Genomic DNA, 21,471 nt, shown 5'->3' with positions numbered 1-21,471 from the left:
CGGCGCGGGCGACGGCGCGGGGGGTGGGGGTGGGGGTGGGGGTGGGGGGTGGGTGGGAGGGATATACGGGAAATTCGGTGCGTGTCTCTCGGTGTATATACCCGGCTCTTCCAACATTCGGGAGAAGGCCTTCTTCCTCACCTCTATCTTTTCCATTTCTTTGCCGCACGAGTGTCACACACTATTCCCACAGTCATCTAGGATCCCTTGGCGCACACACACACACTGACGGCACATAGCGCGCGGGCATATATACCTATATATGTATATATATGCATATACATATATATATACATATATATATATCACGGACTATTCCACGAGAAACGCGGTGTGCGTGTATCGGAGCGATATAGGTTTGACGCGCTCGGACCAGCGACTCACGGTGCGGCGCACGCCGCTGTCCCATCAAGACTACTTTGTATTTACTCTAATTATGTGACGTCACGGATACACTGCTCGCCCCACCACCGCCAGGCGGCCGGCGGAGGCGGCCGAGCGCGGCCGAGCGCGGCCGGCGGCGCCCGAAGCCGCGGCGACGGCGCGCATGGCGCGCCGTCCGGTTCGCCGACTAGTCACCTGTCGTTTCGCCTCGCGTTCGTTCCTTCTCCTACTGCCTTCTGCCGTGCGCGCGCGGCCACAACCGCGGCGCTCCGGAGCCGGAGCCGGAGCCGGAGCCGGAGCCGGAGCCCCTCGTTCCTCGGGATCCCTCGCCCCTCGGTCGTTCGCAGTCGTCGTCGTACAGCCACGCGGGTCGCGCAGCGTCTCCGACTCCGCTCCGAGTCCTCCGAGAGCTGTCGCGTTCCTCGCGACGCGGACGCGAGACGGCGAGACGGCGAGACGCGACGGCCAAACGCGCAGAAGAGCTGCGTGCGACTCCCCCGACGGCGAATCGAAGCGAGCCGACTACTCGGACGTTGCCGTTGCCGAGAGCTGTGCTGCGACTTGCGTCAAGTGTGCCGTTTTTCGAGAACATGGAGGCGGCGAGGACCCGCGGCGACTTCCCGAGCGTGAGTGAGTTTGGTGCGGATCTCCAGCTTTAAGTTCGTCGCGGAACGTTACGGTTTACGTGACGTTCTCGAGTTTGTGTACCCCGTCGAACGCTGGTGCGATGATCCGGACTGCGAGACGGTGTGGCTACGTGCGTCGGACTATCTTTAGGCGAAGGTACAATCTCCGCGTGCGAGTCAAGCTGCAACGTCAGAGATTGACGCGTGAATTTGACGTATCGGACAGACATCGCTGCTGAAGAGTGATTCAGTTGGTCCACTCCGGATTGAGAAAAATGCCGGCGCGGGCGCGTCGAAGGAAACGCGCTACCGTATTGCGTGTCGGTCGTGTTAAACGCCAGCTAACGCGCGAGAGTTTTGTCGAAATAATGAAAGAGACACACATATGTAGCGACGTGACAGCAGCGCGCGAATGTTTCTTACCGCGTTCAACGTTTTAACTGTCTGTCAATCGCGATAGGAGCCTCGGCGTTTGAAAGTCAGATTTCCGGTTTCCCCAAATAACGTCGCACACGTAAATAAACCGTGTTGCGTATGCAAATTTAAATCGCCATCAGTTTACTTACCGATTTTCACGATGGGACGAGTCTCGATTCGATTTTTATTGTAAACGCATTGTGAAAAGCATTGAAAGCATCAATAAAAAGAAAACGTTCTCTATTTGTCTATTTAGAAAATAAAAAATCCGTCCGAATTGAATCAACATTCAGAAACGTTCCGTTTGGTGATTTATTTAGCGATAACGAGTCGATATCGTTCACAAAAAAAAAAGAAAAGAAAAGAAAAAACGAATTAATATCCCGCAGAAAAGGCGGTAGGGTCCATCGCTTACGACTACTGTGTGACGCAAAAAGATTGTACAGATACTGAAGTGCATATAATAAACGACACTGATCATTAGAAAAATCGTATTTGTTTGTCCCATTTATTATCCAAAGCTCTTTCATCCAGCTTCCAATCGTCCATTTCTTCACAAAACTATCGATGCTCGCGATTGATTTCCCTCTCGCTCGGAGATAGACGAGGAAAAAAAAAAGGGAAGGTATTACGCCGTGTCGAACATTATTCTCCTCTCCGTGATCTCCGCTCTCTACTCCTACAGAGTACATCCCGAGACGTTTTACATCGGCAACGCAATCACTTCGCTCCTTTTACACAAACTTTCATTACAGATCGTAGGACTGAGGTTTAATCGCGGTTGTTCTAGATAAAGGTCTCTTTGTTGCAATAAAAGGCGCAACGTGCACGAGAAGGAGAGAGGAATGACATAATGTATTTACAATACGTACTGTGTACGCCTCTTCAGGCGGAGATTTCTTTTTTTTTTAGATTTTAGGCCTAATTCGCGAGACACACTGATTAACACAGCGCTAGAATTAGCGTCCTACGTTACAGGCTGGTATAGTTAGCGTGTAGTAATAAGTTCGTTGTTTCTTTTTTTTCTCTCTCGCGCGCTTGTAAATGATCCCCCCCCCCCCCCGCAATGACTTCCCGTCGTCGCGGCGATTTGACAGCGGGCAGAACAGTGGTGCACCGCTATTAAACGCTGACAACGGTAAATCTTTTTCGTTCGAGATTTAAAGAGGGGTGGATCTCTCCTCAAAGAGCCTTCGGGGACGATTGTTTTATCGGACGATCCCTATATCAAATTAATTGTGTTAATATATTGTGCGTAACGTACAGAAGAACTTCTCTCGCGTCTCAGAGAAGACGAATCGATTTAGAAATTGCGGCTGAAGCGAAAGGAAGAAATTTGTTTTGCTTCTGAATCTTTTGTAACTGATGCCACCTGAGGCCACTGCGAAAAACTCAGTTGTGCGATACGTAAGACGTACCGTGGTGTATATTGCTCTTAAACACCGTCTAACACCTTGCTTTTTATCGCCGTCATATAAAATTGCGATTTATTGCAGATATCGCAACACGCTTGATTGAGAGACCACGCTGACCACAATCGTACAGAAGCTGCATCGCTTTATTAATCACAGTAGGAAATCGTCGAGCGAAGGAGGCTACACGGAGTGTACGAAGCGATCAAAAGTCGTCCACTTTTACGTCGAGTCGTTGCGCGACGGCGAAACGACGAGATACAAATAACGTCGGTTTACGCTAGAGGCTTTAATTGACACGATTAAGTATAAACTGAGATCCTTGAGTTTTCCGTAATGGCCGATTCCTCGTAACTCACAAATTCCAGTTGATCTCACGTACGAAATGTTTGCGGAAGAGAATGAGATACGAGATATCGTCTACTACTTGATAAACTCGTACTTGATAAACTAATTTCGCGAGATCGAGAACGCTGAAGATTTACATGTTAGTTTGATTTAGTTTGTATATCCAATTCGGTTACCTACTCTGAGATACCAGAGGAATGAATGAACAGTTACGAAAATAGATACCGCGTGTTCGTTAAACACTCGGATCGCCACCGACGACTTCGATCGTAATCGATTGTTCGCACTTGTATCGCGAAATATAAGCTCTCTTTCTCTCTCTCTCTCTCTCTCTCTCTCTCTCTCTCTCTCTCTCTCTCTCTCTCTCTCTCTCTCTCTCTCTCTCTCTCTCTCTCTCTCTCTCTGCCCGATTGAAATCGATTTCGATTATAACGCAACGTGCAAAAGATAAACGGAGTTCGTCGAGTTTCTAACGCGCCGTTAACAACGGCCGATCGTCTCGTCTAGACTACATTTGGTACCACGACCAGGGTGTATGTGGATTGAGTAAAGTATCACAGCTGGCCCCCGCTATAATATCAAAATCAAAAATAAACGAGGGATTTTGAGGGGGCCTTAAAAGAGCCATACGCTCGCCCCGACCCCGTTCCCAGTTCGGAACCGGACTTTTATACGTTTACCCGTCTCGTATTTATTGATAAGACACATCTATGAAACGTAGAAAAAATTATACAAATAGTGGCTATCTAAGATCTCGGGGTTCCTCGGGAACGGGGCCGATCCGATGGAACTCCCTTTTTTGCGCGTATTTATATTCAAATATGTATAACCGTTATTATTAATAATAATATTAATTATTCTATTTTTTTTATCATTAATATTATCATTATTATTAACTCGCACGCTAAGGTAATCGCTGTGACGGTGCGTAAAACAGTACAGAAAATTGTATTCGTTCAATTTCCCGCGGTCACCGAAGCAAAGCGTTTTTTCCTAACGAAATTATATTTATAATTATACAACTTTGAAATATCTATAATCTATAAATTATGGAATATAGTTGTATGCATATTGAGGAATGTAAGAGGTCGATATTGGCGTGACGAATTTCTGTCAAGAACTCACACACACAACTTGTATTTGTATTGCACCGGCACAGCAAATTACGTCTATTATATCGAGAAAAGCGTGTCGAGATCGCACGAGGCTTCGTCATATTTTTCTCTCGAGATTCTACTTTATACATGAAAATTATAATCACAGTTTGAGTAACCCCGCAGTCACTTCCGCATCTTCGCGTTTGGTGAAAATTAGCGTGCCCTCCACCGCTCGTGACGACTTTAGACTTACAAATTCGTCCCTCCTTGCACAACAAAGTCTATTTATTATAGAGATTTTCTAAGTAGCTAGAAATTAATACATAAAATTTGCGAGTTTTGGAACTCGATAACGATGTAGAAAACGTTAATACGAAATTTCCTAATAATTATATGTCGTCGTACACCGCGCATTGTATATTCTTTATCAATAATAATGGCGAAGTAGACGAGAAACGTGGAACAAACGTGGAGAAAACGCGAATATAGACACAAGTGGTCAACCACAATATGGCAATTCTATTTAATTTATTTAGAAAGATTTAAGTATATATTAAACAGATGCGTTTCTGAACGCATTTTTTTTATGACGAATCATTGATAACATCAACGACCTTTCTTTTTCTCAAATTATATATTTACCAACGTAATAGGAGAACGATACAAGATAGACTTTAACGAGACTATAACATTGGCAACCCAAAGGTACGTAGCTATTCGATACCTGAGATTTTTCACGACGTTTTGGAAAGAGTCTGATATGAGGAATCACACGAGGAATTTTGATTCCGCGTATGTGAATACTGAAGCCTCGCACGAACGCGGTGCCATAATGTTGAAATCTCTTAAAATATTTTCTATCTTTGACTCTCTTCTTCCGTTTCTATCGCTCGAAGAATGCAGCTCCCCTCACATGATGGTGTATCGTTATTATTTAGTTAATAGTACAACCGAAATCCCGTATAATATATCGCTGTGTATGTGTGTATCCCGTGTTTCGTAAAGTTGTCACATGTGTTCAATGTATCGTCGATAATAATTTAAAAGTAATATATCATTCACCGTGAATCATTGTTGAATATGATTCACGTGAATCGTCATTATTTATAAATGGACGTTCATATCTATCGAACTAAGTAGATTTCAAACAACTGTTAGGAAAGTTATATACAAGCCAGTCCATTTCTAAGAACTTTCCGCACTCGTAACTTTCGTTCGTAATTTTTCTTAAATACTTGGCTATTTGTCAATGTCCCACGGTGACGAGCGTGTCTTCGAGCAAACAAAACGTATCGAATTTATGGACCGTCGTTTATCGCATAAACGTTTTTCTAGAAACTTATTCGTCCCCACCGCCGGCATCCGTCTCGCACTCGCAAGAGCCGTTAACTCCCACAACTTCCGGCGCATCTTCGTTCGTCGTGCCGTCCGCGTTACTCCCCGCGATGTCTGTCCTCTCTTCAGACTGTTCCTCGATGGTTTCGAGAAGTTCTTCCTCGAGCTCCTCTCCACCCTCGGACTTGTCGACGATCGGCTCGTCCTCCGCGATTCCCGCGGGATCTCGTATCGTTTCCTCGTTCTTCTCCTGGCCGTGTAACGCCGTTATTACCCTCTGCTCGATCGTGAGCTGTCTCACGGCGTTCTCCAAGTTATCCCTAAGAATATTCGCGTCGTTCTCGCTCTCTTGCCACGTGAAAGGCATAAAAATCATACGAACGAGTTGGTATAGCCGTCTAAAACCCAGCTTCTTGTACAAGCTTTGGCTAGCTTCATTTTCTGGACGTATAACTACAAACGGATAATACCCTTTCTCGGCTACGCGTTTTGTCAGGTACCTAAAATTTCACAGACATACATAAATCTCATATATCTCAATTACGGCGTGTGCGTGACAATATCGCGATATAATATTTATTTAGCGTGGATGAATCAAGTACATTTACATATAAATAAAGCGATACACCTACGACTATCTAGTTAAGCGTTATTACTAATTGCAAACATTGTATATAAACGCTATTAAGGCTCTTCCCTACCTTGCTAACTTCGTCCCATATCCCTTCCTACGATATTCCGGCTTGGTCTGCATGGAGAACATAGCTCCGTAATAGGATTGGACCATCCAAGCGGCCAAGCTACCCTTCGCGAACACTCCCGCCGCGGGTAGTGTCCTGATAAGTCGAAGGAAAACCTCGTGACATTCCATGTCGTTCGCCGGATACAATTCGTGGATTCCCTCGGCGTGCTCGGCCTTGAGTTGCCGCACCTGGACGTCAGAGTCGGACTCCTCCTCTTGGCTTTCTTCCTCCTGCTCCAAGTAATCGCACGCGCAGACATCGCCCACCACTGTCTCGATGGTGCCGGTACCTTCGTAAAGACGCGTTAATTCCTCGGCAATGTCGGAGTGAACGAAATTAATGTACAAAGGTCTCGACCAGTCTATCAGAATGTCCTCCTCTCGGAGAAGGCGAAGCAACTCCAGCCGGTCGTTCGGGCAGAAGACGCCGACACTCTCGTACACCAAACCGTGTGGCTGAAAGCATAAAGATGCGATTAGCATCGCCGTAGTATGGAGAAAAGGCTATGTGCGAACGATAATACTGGGAGATCGTAAAGTCTTTACGGTCTATTTACCGCTTGTTGTCATAATTTACGCGCGGCTTTCTCTAGAATCTGCAAGAGCTTAGGAAGATTAGAAGATTAGATACTTTGAGGCAGGCCAGTGAGACATGCTTCATATTTAAGACTAAACGATGAAGTCTGCGTTTTATATTTCAATCTATGTTTACGTGTCGAAAAACACTGGTAGAGAATAGTCGCTTATTACCGAGTCTGCGGCACGAATGCGGATTAACGCGGCGGGTGCTAAATGTCAAAGGATACAATGCGGTTCTTGGCGCGGTTAAAATTCTTTGCCAGAGAATACGTTACGTGTGCAAAACTAATAATCAATGGCCAGTGAATTTATGGTGCTGCAGAAGTGGTAATTAACTAAAAAGCATAGACAAAATCATCTTGAGAGGAATCGGGAAGCTGGGATTAAGCGAGTCGCGATTCGTGTCGGCGACGACGACGAGGGAACAAAGAGGAAGGCGAAAATTTGGCGGCTAGCCAAGTCTGTGGGATGTGGGCCAATACACTCTCGCAACTCTGCATTGAGAAATGGCGCGTCTGGAAACACATAATAATTTTCGTGGCAAGGCCACTTTTTTGATATTTGGCGTTTTTGCGATATTTCTCGAAATTAACGATTCGTCGTAGTGCCGCGGCGATTAAATTATTGTTTTCTAATCGAAATAGTTCGCTTAATTTCAGTTTTTTAACGATCTGCTATATATCTTGCAGTATAAAGAGATGTTAAACAATGTATACCATATATAACCCAAGTTACACGTACATACTATGAAATAAATTAGATTATTTTGTAAGTGGGCAACTTTTTGAAGTACAACAATGTAATTAAGACGGTAAGTGGGAATGTTATCTCAAATAAAATACTATTACAGAAATCAGAACTTTTGTTTAAGATTGCATCAGGTAAACTCCTTCTCCCGTAAATTTAATTTATACTTACAGATAATGTCATTCCGGGAAAATGTAAACAGATTGCGTCCTCTGGCCAATCGTTAGCCACGTAGAAATGGAATTCCCAGACTCTATCTCGCATATAAGTTAATACGGTTTGTTGAAACTGCAAGAAATTTATAATATCAGTGAAACATTCTCCTTATAATTAAATGGCATAAATTATTATTAACAAAATGTTATAAAAGTAGATTAAATTTATTTTTCATGAAACGTGGAATTCAAAGTGACATTTACATTGGGATGAGTATAGAAAAGTGTTTATATTCGCATGTGTCAACTTTAGCAAAGACGCTGCTTGAAGTGAAAGGGTAGATATTTTCGAGACAGCAAAAATATATATAGAAAGAGAGAGAGAGAGAGAGGGGTGGAGGAGGATCAGAAAGAATCTAATCAAAGGCAATGCCCGGTTCGGTTAAAGATAACTCTGTCACTTTTGATATTCTTTTATATATAGTTCTCTTTCATTCCTTATATAATACAGTAGACCCCCGTATAACACAGGGGATGCGTTCCGTGTTGTATGAATTCGTGTTATACGAGTCACATGTCACATAGATTATACATATATGGATTATGCATGTGGAATTGTGGAAACACATATTTATAAAAGATGTAAAGATTTATTTAAAAAATGTGGATATTAAAGATGTGACAGTAAAATATTTTTTATATCAATTTTTTAAAACAAATATTAAAACTTTTCCGTCATGTTACAGGAATCTGTGTTATATGAACCCGTGTTATATGGGTCTGTAAAATATAAAAAAAACTTTATCGTCTCATAAGAGGGATACATATTTTGTTTTCATAAGAAATTACAGTTGCACAAATGTTCATAAATATATGAATTGAATTAGCCGGTACAATTGTTCCACTTAAAATAAATGCTAAACGTTAACTGCGTATTTATGTCGCATCGAGGAGTTCCTTGGACATATTGGATGAAAATAACGAGTGAAACGAAGCATACATAAATTTTGCCCAAGAATAGCATAATAAGTAAAGTAGTCAGGTAAAGTAGTCAGGTTAACAGTTTGAGAGATAAGAAATATCGATAAAAGTAATTGTGCTTTTGCACGGCAGCTACTTTTAACTTTCCAAATTGTCAAGGTGACGTCAAGTCGGATAATTATATCGCCATATTTTGATTATAAGAATTGCGCGTGAAGTCTTTTTATGAACATCTTTCTCGAAAATAAGACTCATTGAAATTATTATTTAATAATTAAGAATAACGTATATTTGAAATATCTGGAAATTAAATGCTCAAAGAAAATATCGTAGAAACCATAAAACTTTAATTATTATCCAATAACATGTGATACACGCGAGCTATCGATCACACTACATGTACGGCCTGCGTATTCTAAGTAATGCTCATATTTAAATCATTTCGAAAACCATAAACAAAACCGCAATGGTTAACAACATGATAAGCATGCTACAGATAATAGCACGAGATTATTATTTCATGCATATTCCGTGAGCAGACGATGAAAAAGATACGTGACAAGCCGATTCATATATCAAAGCCCAGTCAGTTTGAAAACTGATAATTAGTGAGAATTTTATCAACCTCGATATCTCATATTATCAATTCATTCTACTTTATCGAGAGTTGTGTATATATTGCTCCGTGTTTTCCCAGTGTCACGTTCTAGGTCGTTACAACGAAAACGTAAATAATTCAACTCTTTTTTCGTTGACGTTAGCACATTTCAACTTAGAAATATCGCCTAGATTTCCATCTCATCGATATCTCATCTTTCTTGTATCGCGATTTTCCCCAGCGTCAGAAACGCGTGTTTTATTCGCATTACATTCCTTCACAATTGTTAAAGTGGATGCTTTCGTTCGGATACGTGTCCCGCTTTACGAGCCTCGCGTGCCATCGTCGAAACGCGCGGCGACGATCGCGCGCGTTCGGTATGTATATACGGATTTATGAGAACCGCGCGCCGCTTTGATAACCGCGCGAGAGAGTGATGCCCGGAAGAATCAACGGCGCGCCGCGGCGCCGGTGCTGTACAACACCATTAGATTGAGCCAGCACACGAAAATGATTGTGCGCAGGCCCTGGCAGTTTATCCCGGAATAAACCGCCAGACACTACTGGTTCCTACAACGTATACGGCGCGGAAAGGCATTCAGGGGTCAAGGTCGCGTGTCCTGACGCACACACGTAATGCCGTTGCTTTTTCGTCGTCGCACGTAGCGAAATCGATGCACTTTGCATGCAACGTATCGTCAAAGTTCGCTGATGATTGATCGCCGCAATGATACGGTGTCCGCTCGCGCGATACCGATCGGCGGCGCGACGCGGCACGTTTCCTTCGGCTTCTCCTCTTTCATCCCCCGGCCGAGAGTATTGAAATCCTGATCGTTTTCGTCCACATACTTCTCACTTGTTTTTTTTTCTATTATATAATTTGTCGGGCGAGACGCGATTGATTCCCGTCAACTGGCTCGGTCTAATCCGCTTCCTCCGGCGAGACGAGCGGGGAGAGACATGCGGCGGGTGGAAAAGCCACGAGACTGCAGCCCGTTCAATTGAACAATATCTCTTTGTGGCGCGGCTGTACTCTCACTAATCTCGCGATGATTGAAAAGCGTATATACGCGACCTTTCACGTTGAAAACAAGCGTGCTCCTCTGTGTCCGCGGGACGAAAATATCTAGGGTTTTAGCGTGACCATTTATATAATCGAATCAATAAATTGATAATACGGACCCGTCATCTTCCCCGAGACACGTGATGCCGCGGCTTTTACCTAAATGTGATTTCAATTTCGATGATATAACGTTAAGACCGCGGAGCGCCGTTGGGCGTTCACAATTATTAACATTGATATATGGCCGGCTCCCGGAGGTTTTCTCTTGGAGTAACATGGGAAGGGGAGAGACTCGCCGTGCGCTAATAGGAAATCGCGCGGATGCCGTAGTAGTCGCGAGGCGAGGTCACGAGATCGGCACTGCGGCGACTCGCGAATAATACGGTCGGCGACGACGACAACGTGTGGAAGCCGCGACCCTGGCCTTGATTCCAGCGCACCTTGCACGACGATTTTTCGATTACGGTAGCGTGGTCGCGCGTCATAACGTTGATCCCCCTAACAACGGGGGTTGAACAAAGTTTATCGAGTTGGTACTCTCGTTGTAGTCCGGCAGTTGCATCACAAAAGGGAGAAGTGAAACAGTGAATGGACTTCAACCGGACAATTTGAGCGAACCGAAACACAAGTCGTATAAACCGTTATTTCCGGCAAGATAATTCATTGTTCATTAAATTTGCACGTTGATTTTAATAAATAAATAATTATTGTTTATTATATCAACTCCGAGATGTTCGCTTTCACGATTTAATAGAATTGAGAATGACATTGATATTTACGTTAAAGCATAATGATAAAAATAAAAAAAGCGGAGTAAAAGTTGAAAAAAAGTATACACAATTATTCTTATCTATCCGTTAAATATATGCTCTTTATAGTTTTACATATTGTAGATAAAGGTTAAACACACACACGCATTACTAAGTTTTTCCTTGAAAAAGAGATAGTCGCTAGTTTCTTGCTGTTAAAAGGCAAACAGAAATTTGTTTGGATAGCTATTTAAGAGTTGCAGCATTTATAACATTATATTGAATAGCCAAAAGTTTAAGATGTTTATTATGCCAACAACTGGTACAAGAAGCTATTGGACTCAATATATATTTCTCAAGTAAATATTATACAGTCGGCGACACTGATCAAATTTCACAAATATTTGGACATTCGCTATATCGCACAACATCGGCATATCATTTTCGCGGCATAGAAAATATATGTGCCATATGATGCGTGCAGCACGTATATAACATAACTTTGATCGCGTCACAACTATCAGCACTCGGACTAACTTAGGGGAGGATTACGCGTTTGGACATTGTATCCTGCATGATAGTAACCTTATCCCACCAATGAGTGGGATTGATCCCTCGAGAGCGAGCCGACCTATCTCGTGACCACGACAGCGCGACTTTTCGCGAATTCTGTATGCCAAGTGAAATATCAAATATCGCAAAAATCGGACGATAAATCCAATCTCGGTTTGTTAGATTTATCGTCCAATTTTTGCAATATTTGATATTTCACTTGGCACAGATTTTTAATTAACTTCAAATTTATATTATCTTAAGGTACATATGGCACATACATATGCCTTCTCTTTTTACCCATGTCACACGTAGCAGTGCCCAGTTGCTATACGCGTGAAAGAAAACCAACAGGTTAATGTCTTTCTTCTGAAAGACGAAACATTAAAATTTCAACTGTGGTCAGATGGACTCGCGAACCCGAGTCCTCGCGGTTACGAGTCTCGCACCTTTGCCACTAAACCACACTGCCTCCCCCCCTAAAATATTATGAGAGAATATGTACATATTCTCTCTATAGAAATTTACATTTTATCCTGAACTGGAAGTCTGCTAAATATACGCTCTCACGGTGTATGCTGAGTTATATCGATTCCGAGACATTGTTGTTACATCGAGTAAAACGTGAGACAGCGGTGCGTGGGGCGTGGAAGCAGGAGATTATTGCAAAGGTTACAAAATAATGGGTTTGATATTAGCCTGGCTCTCGTATTGCGAATTCGTGTTGCTTTCTGCGGCTTTAATTGCATTATTGATCGGCAAAATAATTGTTGTTTCAATTTGGTGTTTAAAACGTGAACCGAGATCGTTTATAGAAAGGGGCTAATTTGCACGCTGAATGAAATAATTAACCGTCAAGAAACACAATGTTCTTTTTTTCTTCCTTCCTTCTTTGATCTTGCAAACATAAGAAAATTCAATATTTATCAGTCTTCTAAAGTGATTTTTGAAAGTACGTAAATAAAGTAGGAAAAGTAGGAAAATTAAAAGTAAACGAAATAAAAATCGAAATAAAAATTTAATGCAGGTCATCTTAAAATGACAATTTAAGAACTTTATTAAGTATCTTGGGAAACGCGCAACGCAACGTCGATAATATCTAGGCAGAAATATTATTCATAGCTATTTATATACATATAAATAAAGTGTCCTGTAATGAAAAAACTTTTACTATATATTTTCAATTTATTTTTTAATTAGGAATCACTCCCTTTTGCAGTTGTATATCGTTAGTTCAGGGATCCTATATATATTCCCCTATGTTATTCGCATTCTCTTTACTGGACGTCGGGAACTTTTACTCTTCCGTAATACTTTTTCTGCTTTCATCAACATCAAATTAGAAGCTGACGGGGCTTTATAGCCTCCGTACGGAACGTGTTGGTAATTTATAAGATAACCGTATCAAGCGGGTGACAACAAAGAGATGTAATGTTCTGAGTCTAAATATTAGAACTATTCCTCAGTAAAATGATAAATATATTTCTCAACAATTTTTCCTTATCCGTTATCGTAGAAACCATAAGTACATAACCATGCCTGTTAACAAAAAAAAAGAACCAGAATCGCGATAAGGAAGATATTTATATTTTTAACTACAATAAAGGTGAACAACAGCGTGCAGAATAATAATACCTTCAACGAGTCAGGCAAGTATTCCGTAAGAAAATCCAAGAGCTTAGATAACTCCTCTTCAGCTAGCAGACGAAAATTCCGACCTCGTTCTACCGCTTCGGGGCACTCCATGCTGAAACTAATTACCGAAAGATTACTGCGTAAGTGACGTGTAAACTTTCGACTCTTCTTATAAACGTCGGCCTCGAGAACGAAACCTCCGATTATCTCGAGATTAATTACGCGGAAACAAATAACTCGTTGCTTTATGTTAATGTGATCGATAATTGAATTTGGCGAGAGAGATTGATACGTAACTTTTCAAGGACTTGTGAAAAGAGTCGTGCGGCATTAGCGAAGGCACGCGACATGGCCTGCTTATTCATTATCGCCACACGCTGGTTTCAGTTTCCGCAGATTGATACATATCGGCGAGAATATTATGTATATATAATCATGAATTGCGCGAACAGTTTGAGCTCAGCGTTAATGCATGTTATTAGCGTAAGCTTTATAACCTGAACTTTTCAAGGTCTGGTTCGTTGTTTGTATAGTGCTTTACGCCGGAGGTTAGTTAGACTTTAATCTTTATCCATATTAAACAGTCTAAAAAGCACTCCCTACTATTGATAAAGTGTAATTATCTGTTTTTAATTGCGAAATATATTATTACGACATTCGAAGTAAAATCATTTATCGATATTATTATAAAGTAATATTTGGGTAAACATCAAATTAGAGATCAACTATGTTCAAAATAATTATCAGTTCGAAAAATTGGTCCGTCCTCTCTATTTTTATGTAATCGCACCCGTACAATGCAATTGTAATTTATGTGTTTGTTAAATAATGTCACGCGTATTGACATTCTCACATAATGGAAACGCGTAAGACAATTTGCGCGGATACGCAAGAAATGCCGGCGATATTACGCGTCGGTGCAATGTGGGTCAGCATAACCTTCAACAAAATTTCCTCGGACAGTAAGGCTTCTTGTGTTTTAACGACGCGCGAACTTAGATTCGTAAGATTACAACGCAACTGATTCACGAGTACGCTTGCGTTACGCAATGTCGTCCAATTGTCGTTTGTGCAAGCAAGTTAAAAAAAAGAGCGCGCGAGATATCCATTATCGCTTTACATCGAGGGATAAAAAGCTGATGCGCGAATGACGCTGAAATAAATTTGTTTTATAATGGCGCTCAATATTCCTGCAAATTGGCTTCGGACGAAGCATGTGCAAAAAAAATCGCGGCGCTCGAGATGCGAGTGATACGCGATGAATATCCCGATCGATAAACTTGGTTACGTAGTTTCGCAAATTTATAATTTACCTATTCTCTCTCTTACGTCTGCGAAAGGGAACTCGAATGACTCGCACGGTGCGCAACGCCAGTAAACAAGTTCCGCGCTCGTTTATTAACCATAATAAATCGGTTATACGAGCATAAACAGACAATGAAGAAAAGTACCGCAGTAAAAATATCTGCTAACGATTTTAATCTTGCAGTCTTTACAGCTTTATCGTTAATCGATTTCAGTTGTGCTGTTTAACATCACGAAATTGCGCCAAACTGTACGCTCGCACGTACAAGATTACCTTCTCGTATTACTTACGTCGTAACTGCATACTTTACAGTTGGGAATTGAAACAGCGAGAGTTTTATTCGCAGAGAAAGCGCGCTGGGCACTCTTGACGATAATCGTCGATAGCCAAATTGCGTTAAGTATCAATGGGAGCATCCTCGTAAACGACGTCGGAGGTCGTAACACGCACGCCGGGTGAACGCGAGAAATTGCCGATGCTTTAACGGAGAATTCGCGGTGATGACGAGATGAGAGGCGAGTGTGCGTATTTCGTTCGACGTACCGGCGGTACGTTCGCGAGACCGCAAGCGGTATCAGCGGTATGCCGTGCCGGTCCAGTAGCCGGTGCTGTGCGTGTTGTGCAATTCCCAATCCTCCCCCTGCAACCCCGCGGCTTAAGAAGGGTCCGGTCCAGATGTACGTCAAGTGGACGTCCCCTCGTACCCTCGCGTCCGTCGCGTCACTACACGTCTTCGTGGACCGATATTTGCCGGTCATTTGCGTCTCGCATTAAATTGGCGTGCGTATAATACGCGCGTTTTAATCGATTTACCTGAACGAGCGGCAGGCTGTCGTTCACGTTCCGAGCACGCCGTGGGGTTCCGTCTCCCCGCGGATGAGAACGACGGACAGGCCGACGTCTCGTACCCGGGGACCGTCGATTGATTCGCACCACACTGTTCCCGATTGATCGCGCGCGCGATTTCGGTGGGGACCCGCTTCGGTGTTGCGAAGCGGAGCCTCCGCCGCGGCCGCCGAGGGTGAGAATGGTCGCGGGGCTGTTGTCAAGGGGTAGTTCCAACGGAGGAGGCACCCACCCTCGCCGCCCCCTGAACCCGCACTGCCGCCCCTGGGCCACCGTCGCCCACCGTGCACCGAGCGCCGTCGGGGGCGCGACGGCGCGCAAGCGTCGCGACGCCGGCAGTGCCGCGGTTCAAACCGTCAGCGCCCTTGGAAGGTCTGCTCTTGCAGGGCCGTGATGACGTAGTCCGCGGATCCGCGACAGCTGAGTCGATTCTCTCTCTCTCTCTTTCCCTCTCATTTCTGCCGAGAGAAAGAGAGAGAGAGAGAGCCGGACGTCGGTCGCGTCGCGAGCGAGCGAAGCGTTCTGCATGATGCAGGGGCGATCGTGCCGCGCGCGTAAGGTGGGCCAAAGCGGCTCGTAATTACAGGTACGAAGGTGGCACGAGAGATCGTTAAAAGCCGGCACACGCACACGAATGCCAAGTTCACGTTCCACGGGCGAAACAGAATTTACAATCGCGGGGCCTAATCCGCGCTCTCGCGATTGTCACCTTCGCGAATATAAACACGCGCGCGAGTGTCGGAACGGTAAACGCGAATCGCGGCTGAAAACACGCGATATTAATCGTGATATAACACGAGAGCTCGGTTAATGTTGAATGAAAACCGGTGACGGGAGAACAATCGTGCACGCGTCGCGCGTCATCGCGATGACGATGGTGAGAAAGGCACGATTTCCGGAGCCCGTGGTGCGGCACGCTCGGTTTCTTCCTTGTGCAGAAACTACAGAGTCTCCGCATTGCCCCTTTACCCCCCGAAAAACTTGCAGCGGAAGCTAGGGTCTTGCAGATCCAGCCGTCGCATAGGCGTCATAAATTTATGAAAAATTTTAATGCTAAAATTTAACGTATATATCGTTTCGGATCAATTTCTAAAACAGTTGATATTATTTTCGTATTATGAAAAAGAAGAATTTTACCGTTGAATAGATACTTCTACGATCAATTACATTTTTAAAGTGGTACGTGAACTAATTCAATAGTCAAGCGAAGCACCTACGTGCCGATTAAGAATTCTAAATAAGCGCTAAAATGAATTTATAATGAGTAAATTTCGAAGTACCACGTTTCTGGGAACGCCGTGGAAAATATTTCAATGTCACACACGTTTTCATTTAAACGTCGAAAATGCAACTACTTAGTAATTACTGTCCGTTTAGACTAATATGCTGTCGCTAAGTGAAAAAAAAATTAAGGAAAGATAAAGTTCACGTATATGTGAGTCACGTATATGTCACTAGAGGCGATAAAAAAATTGCATTTGCATTTTTTTAATAAAATAAAATTTGTTTATACGCGAAATATTATAAAATACGTTTGATTAATAATTTGTCATGTGTATATTTGTACATGAAATGATATTTAAGCTCAACGCGCGATTAATGAAACATTTCGCATTTACCCTCTGCCATATTTTATATATTGTAAATTTCGTAGCTCAATGTGATGCTTGTGTTCCTATAAAATTAAATCATTATGCCGTATTATTAACCCTCCGTCATCCATCTGTTTCTGCCAACGCCGTCATTCACATGGGGCTTTTAAGTCTACCCTACTTTTATATTCTTTTATGTTCTGGGCTTTAAAAAAATCCTAAAGAATTCTGAATTAGTTGTCAACATCTCTACTACAATATCCAATAGGTTTTAAAGTCAAATATTAAACTTAATTGTTTATACAAAGCGAAGTTTGAATATAAATGGGAAAAAATGGAAATTTGTTTGAAAATTTATAACTTTGCAACAAATAAATATTAACAAAAGTGATTGCAGAATTTTGTACTTCAGACTATAACCTTTCAAAAGAATGTAGTCTAATTTGAATCGACTCCAAAAAGTATAATTATTTTAACAAATAAAAATGATGAAATTTTAGAGGGGTTTATTCGTATGCTAAATACAGAGAAAAATAAAGTTTAACTTTCTTTTGCTTAGAAATAAATTTTTATTGTAAAAAATTGTTAGTTATATAAAATATCATTACAAATATAAAAGAAAATAATAAATAAAAAGTAAAAAAGTATTGTATTGTTCGGCGTTTCTTTCCGTCATTTTGTAAATAATACTCTACTAATGATAGAAGTGCTTTAATTAGCAAAAACTATTAGAAATATAGTGAAAAACCGAAAAAAAAACAACATTTACTTACGTCGGTAAACACTAACGCCGTCATCCACATGGGTCCTTGCTCAAACACGCATTGACGGAAATCGGCGTCACCGCGGCAGCGAAAAGCGAAACCCCTCTACTGTCAACTTTCTTTAGGGGGGATACCAAACACCGCCTCCTTCTCTCCACGAAGAAATGCAAGAAAGATATTTCACTTGGAGCTTTAAAGTTTAAAGCCCCTTATGGATGACGGAGGGTTAATCGCGAGAAGAATTATAGGAAATACGTTTATAAAACAAATAAGACAAGCAAATGATTGTGCGTACAAATTTCTTTATCAATCTAGTCATGCTCTTTTAAAATCGATGTTTCGCGTATATCTAATCAAAATAATATTGAAATGTTATTAAGTTTAATTCAATTGGAGTCTGTGCATAGCACGCGACTTACACCATGAATGCTTGTCGCACTCGCTGTTCCATTTGCCCCACCCTTCTTCTCGCTTAATTACTATCCTCCGACGTACTATCGTAACTTTCTAATTCAAGACAAAGAGCGTTTTATACATTTATGTGAGGCCGCGCTATAATTGTCCCACAAAATGTGGCCAGAGCGAATCCGTTTTACGGTGCAATATCACGAAAGGTTAAAACACGTATCTTGAAAACGTTATCCGGTCTCGTACTTATTATAGCGTAAAACGGGAAAAGTAAAAGTAGATTATACATGGTGCGTCTTGTCTTTCAATTAAATGTTTAGTGCATGTGAAAAACCATTGTACAAGACAATGTTTTCTTGATACATTAACTAAAAATAGTATACTCGTAGTTAGATAACTTAAGAATGTCATAGAAGTGTTTTATTGTATAAAAATAAATTTAGAAACATTGAAAATCACATAATAATTTTATACATAAAGTGTTAACATGAGAAATATATTATAATCTTATTGTTTAAATACATTTTCCTTCAAAAAATGATATTCTTCATACAGAACTATATTATACTATCAAATACATTTTTAATATCAAAGCATGATAATGAAAGAATAATACAATGTGTATAAATTTTATTTTGGTACAATTTTATGATATTATTTATTTTTTAGGTTCAATTAGATTTCAATATTTAAAATTACAATATATTTTTTACTTAATCCTCAAGTGTGCAGCTTTGCATATATGCAAAGCGACTTTTAGATGATCTGCAATGTGTACTCTCCCTTATGAAATTTGAACTGAAAACACGCGGCTTTGAACATGTCTTTGCACGTCTGCTCTCACATCATTACAAAAATAGTCCAAAAAGGATTCGAATAGTTCAAAAGGTTTAAAAGGTTCAAAAGATTCAAATTAAAAAAGAAGAGTTTTTTAAATATTTTTTTAGCATTCCCGAGCAGTCATTATTTATTTAAAAAATATTCGGAATGCTATGAAAAATTGCGTATTTAGAAGTTAAAATTATTATCTATTAAATATGTTATCATGACTTTTGTTATAAAAGCTGCATAATTGTGTGATTAATAAGATTTATATGCATTAATTTTGCATTATTTATCAGTCTATCAGTAAAATCAATATTCAATTCCAATCTTTATTTCTTAATTCTCTCTTTCTCATAATAGTTTATAATTTAATCACTTTTTATATTGCAGCCATATATGCTGCATTGTTTTATACAAAATTATAAATTAAAATCTGTTAAATTTAGACAGGTTAAATACAGATTTTGCCATGTTATACGTTTTATATATATATAATTATGTATAATGTTATAGTAGAAAGATTCAATTTCAACACAACGTAACAGAAACTTGTAATGCTTATAAAATTGTTAGACATGTTGATATAAACTAAAACGCGACATGAAATTTAGAGAAAAATAAAGATTATAAGCGTTCTGCTGTATTGAGAATAAAAGTAAACTTATGTTATTATATGTATATACTAATATATATTATACAGCGAAATAAAATAAACTGTTTGAAGCTTTTTCATTATTTAAAATATAATATTTTCATATATGTATACTATTTATCTTCTCATACATACATTTTATACAAGTAATTTATTTTTATATATTCTTTCTTTTTATTAAAAAAATATTTTATATTTATATTTCGAATATATTAAAAAAAATTTCTACTAACCTTTGTCTTAATTAATTCATTTACAGAAATGGAATATCACAGCATTTATTATTTTATTAAAAGATAATGTTATTATATTAATTCATTCAAACTGACATGAATAAAAAAAGCTATATAATTTTCTCTTTATATTGAAAATATGTTAAAATAGAATAATTGAAATGTGATTTATTTATATTAATTTCATTATGTATCTGAATAATATCTCAATTCACGGTTCTCAGCGTGGAAACACAATCGCCATATATTACGAGACGCGACGTAATATTTTAAGTTGAAGTGTAAAATAAGTAAAGAAACTTACTTCACGACTAAGTTTTATTTAGGCGACGATGCACGTAGCAAACCACGTTGCGCACTATTCACTATGAGACTGGCGAGAATCGAGGAACTCAGTTCAAGATGAATTTTCTGTTATTAAGAAACGTGGAACTTTTAAAATATAGCAGCAGCCAATAGTACGACGTGTTTTAGTACCAAAAGTAGTGATTGATTTTTCGAAAGTAAAAGTTAGGAAAGAGAGAGGGTCGTTAGATGTGAAAGATGGAATTTATTAGGGCAGAAGTTAATCCTTTCTCTTGTGTCGGAATGAGAGGAGGTTCAGAAATACCATTTCTTTTCCTTTAAAATACAAAAAAACAACACAGATGACAATACGAATGGAATTGTGCAAGGTATTGTTTTATTTAGGGAAGCTATGTGAAAGAAAAAAGGTCTTGTAAAAAATTCCAAGAATACTAAGAATCTTAAAATCCTAAAATAGAAGTTGAGACAGATACAGAAAAGAGAGGTTGTTTGCTATTCATCAAAATGTTACTATTATACCTATTCGTTTTGTAATTGATAATATTGTCGACGAGAAAAAGCACAAAAAAGTCAAATTAATGCTAGAGTACTGGCATTAATAATTATGTTATAAAAATAAATTATTTAAATTATATTATAAAAATGAATTATTTTATTATTTTTGTTTTATTTTATTACACTATATTGTCAGAAAAATGTGTGTCGGTAAGATTTATTGTTCAAATTTCACCTATTTTCAAATATTTTTTATCCACTTTATCTACTTTATTAGTAAAAATACGCATGACCAGAAGAAAAATGAGTTTCTCGAGCCTTAAATTTTTTTTCTAATTAGTGAATTGAGGCTTTTATTTCCAGTTAGTCGTTACATCAATAATTAGATCTATTAAAAATTTTGAAATTTAATAAAGTAACATACAGTAATAAAGTAAGATACAGTTTTTATATTCTAAAAGGCATTTAAATTTTGATCTTTTACGCGAGATATGATCGTATTTCTTAATACTTCGCCATCACGTACTTCAACCTCAGATCGACGTACAAAAAATACAGACTATCAGATTTGACATCAGTTCGCATAAAATCCTATCTAAATCAGACATTGGTTAATACGAGCTT

At 40.0% G+C, this 21,471-nt stretch overlaps 2 protein-coding genes across 7 annotated transcripts in view; both read right to left on the bottom strand.

The window, feature by feature from the left end:
- LOC139773260 (uncharacterized) overlaps positions 1-719 on the bottom strand; it is a 128,020-nt gene extending 127,301 nt beyond the window's left edge. The window contains exon 1 of one of the 4 annotated variants that reach the window (XM_071707594.1): positions 580-719. Coding sequence is in view for 1 of the 4 variants with exons in the window: in XM_071707591.1 (XP_071563692.1) it covers positions 142-156 (15 nt within the window). In the remaining 3 variants the exon portion in view is untranslated. Of the gene's footprint in view, positions 1-141; positions 299-579 lie in introns of those variants that run through there. The other 3 variants (XM_071707591.1, XM_071707592.1, XM_071707589.1) reach the window with 3 other exon arrangements.
- Positions 720-1,916: 1,197 nt separating this feature from the next.
- Positions 1,917-15,846, bottom strand: LOC139773262 (uncharacterized). Of its 3 annotated transcripts, none has more exons than XM_071707597.1 (5): positions 15,540-15,846; positions 13,421-13,538; positions 7,859-7,975; positions 6,321-6,817; positions 1,917-6,119 (listed from the first exon to the last, which is right to left on the bottom strand). In XM_071707597.1, exons 2-5 carry the CDS (start codon positions 13,529-13,531, stop codon positions 5,624-5,626), a joined length of 1,221 nt encoding a protein of 406 aa, XP_071563698.1. In that variant the 5' UTR covers positions 13,532-13,538; positions 15,540-15,846; the 3' UTR covers positions 1,917-5,623. The 3 variants fall into 3 exon arrangements, with proteins under 3 accessions (XP_071563698.1, XP_071563697.1, XP_071563699.1); XM_071707596.1 differs by lacking the exon at positions 15,540-15,846 and adding an exon at positions 15,270-15,533; XM_071707598.1 differs by lacking the exon at positions 15,540-15,846 and adding an exon at positions 15,017-15,159.
- Positions 15,847-21,471: the final 5,625 nt, after the last annotated feature.

Source organism: Temnothorax nylanderi, unplaced genomic scaffold, assembly GCF_030848795.1.
Source record: "Temnothorax nylanderi isolate EJ_2023f unplaced genomic scaffold, tnyl_v1.0 TNYL_tig0059_pilon, whole genome shotgun sequence".
Taxonomy (NCBI): Eukaryota; Metazoa; Arthropoda; class Insecta; order Hymenoptera; family Formicidae; genus Temnothorax; species Temnothorax nylanderi.
The sequence above is the reverse complement of the archived record's forward strand: the minus strand, read 5'-3'. Positions and strand labels throughout refer to the sequence as shown.

What these genes read in the sequence shown, in the direction of transcription:
- LOC139773262 (XM_071707596.1), bottom strand. Translation starts at nt 15,484, where the DNA reads ATGACCGGCAAATATCGGTCCACGAAGACGTGTAGTGACGCGACGGAC. An exon ending in GTCTCGCGAACGTACCGCCG is followed by an intron (nt 13,539 to 15,269) that starts GTACGTCGAACG and finishes TTCGGTAATTAG; the next exon opens with TTTCAGCATGGAGTGCCCCG. An exon ending in TATGGGACGAAGTTAGCAAG is followed by an intron (nt 6,120 to 6,320) that starts GTAGGGAAGAGC and finishes GTGAAATTTTAG; the next exon opens with GTACCTGACAAAACGCGTAG.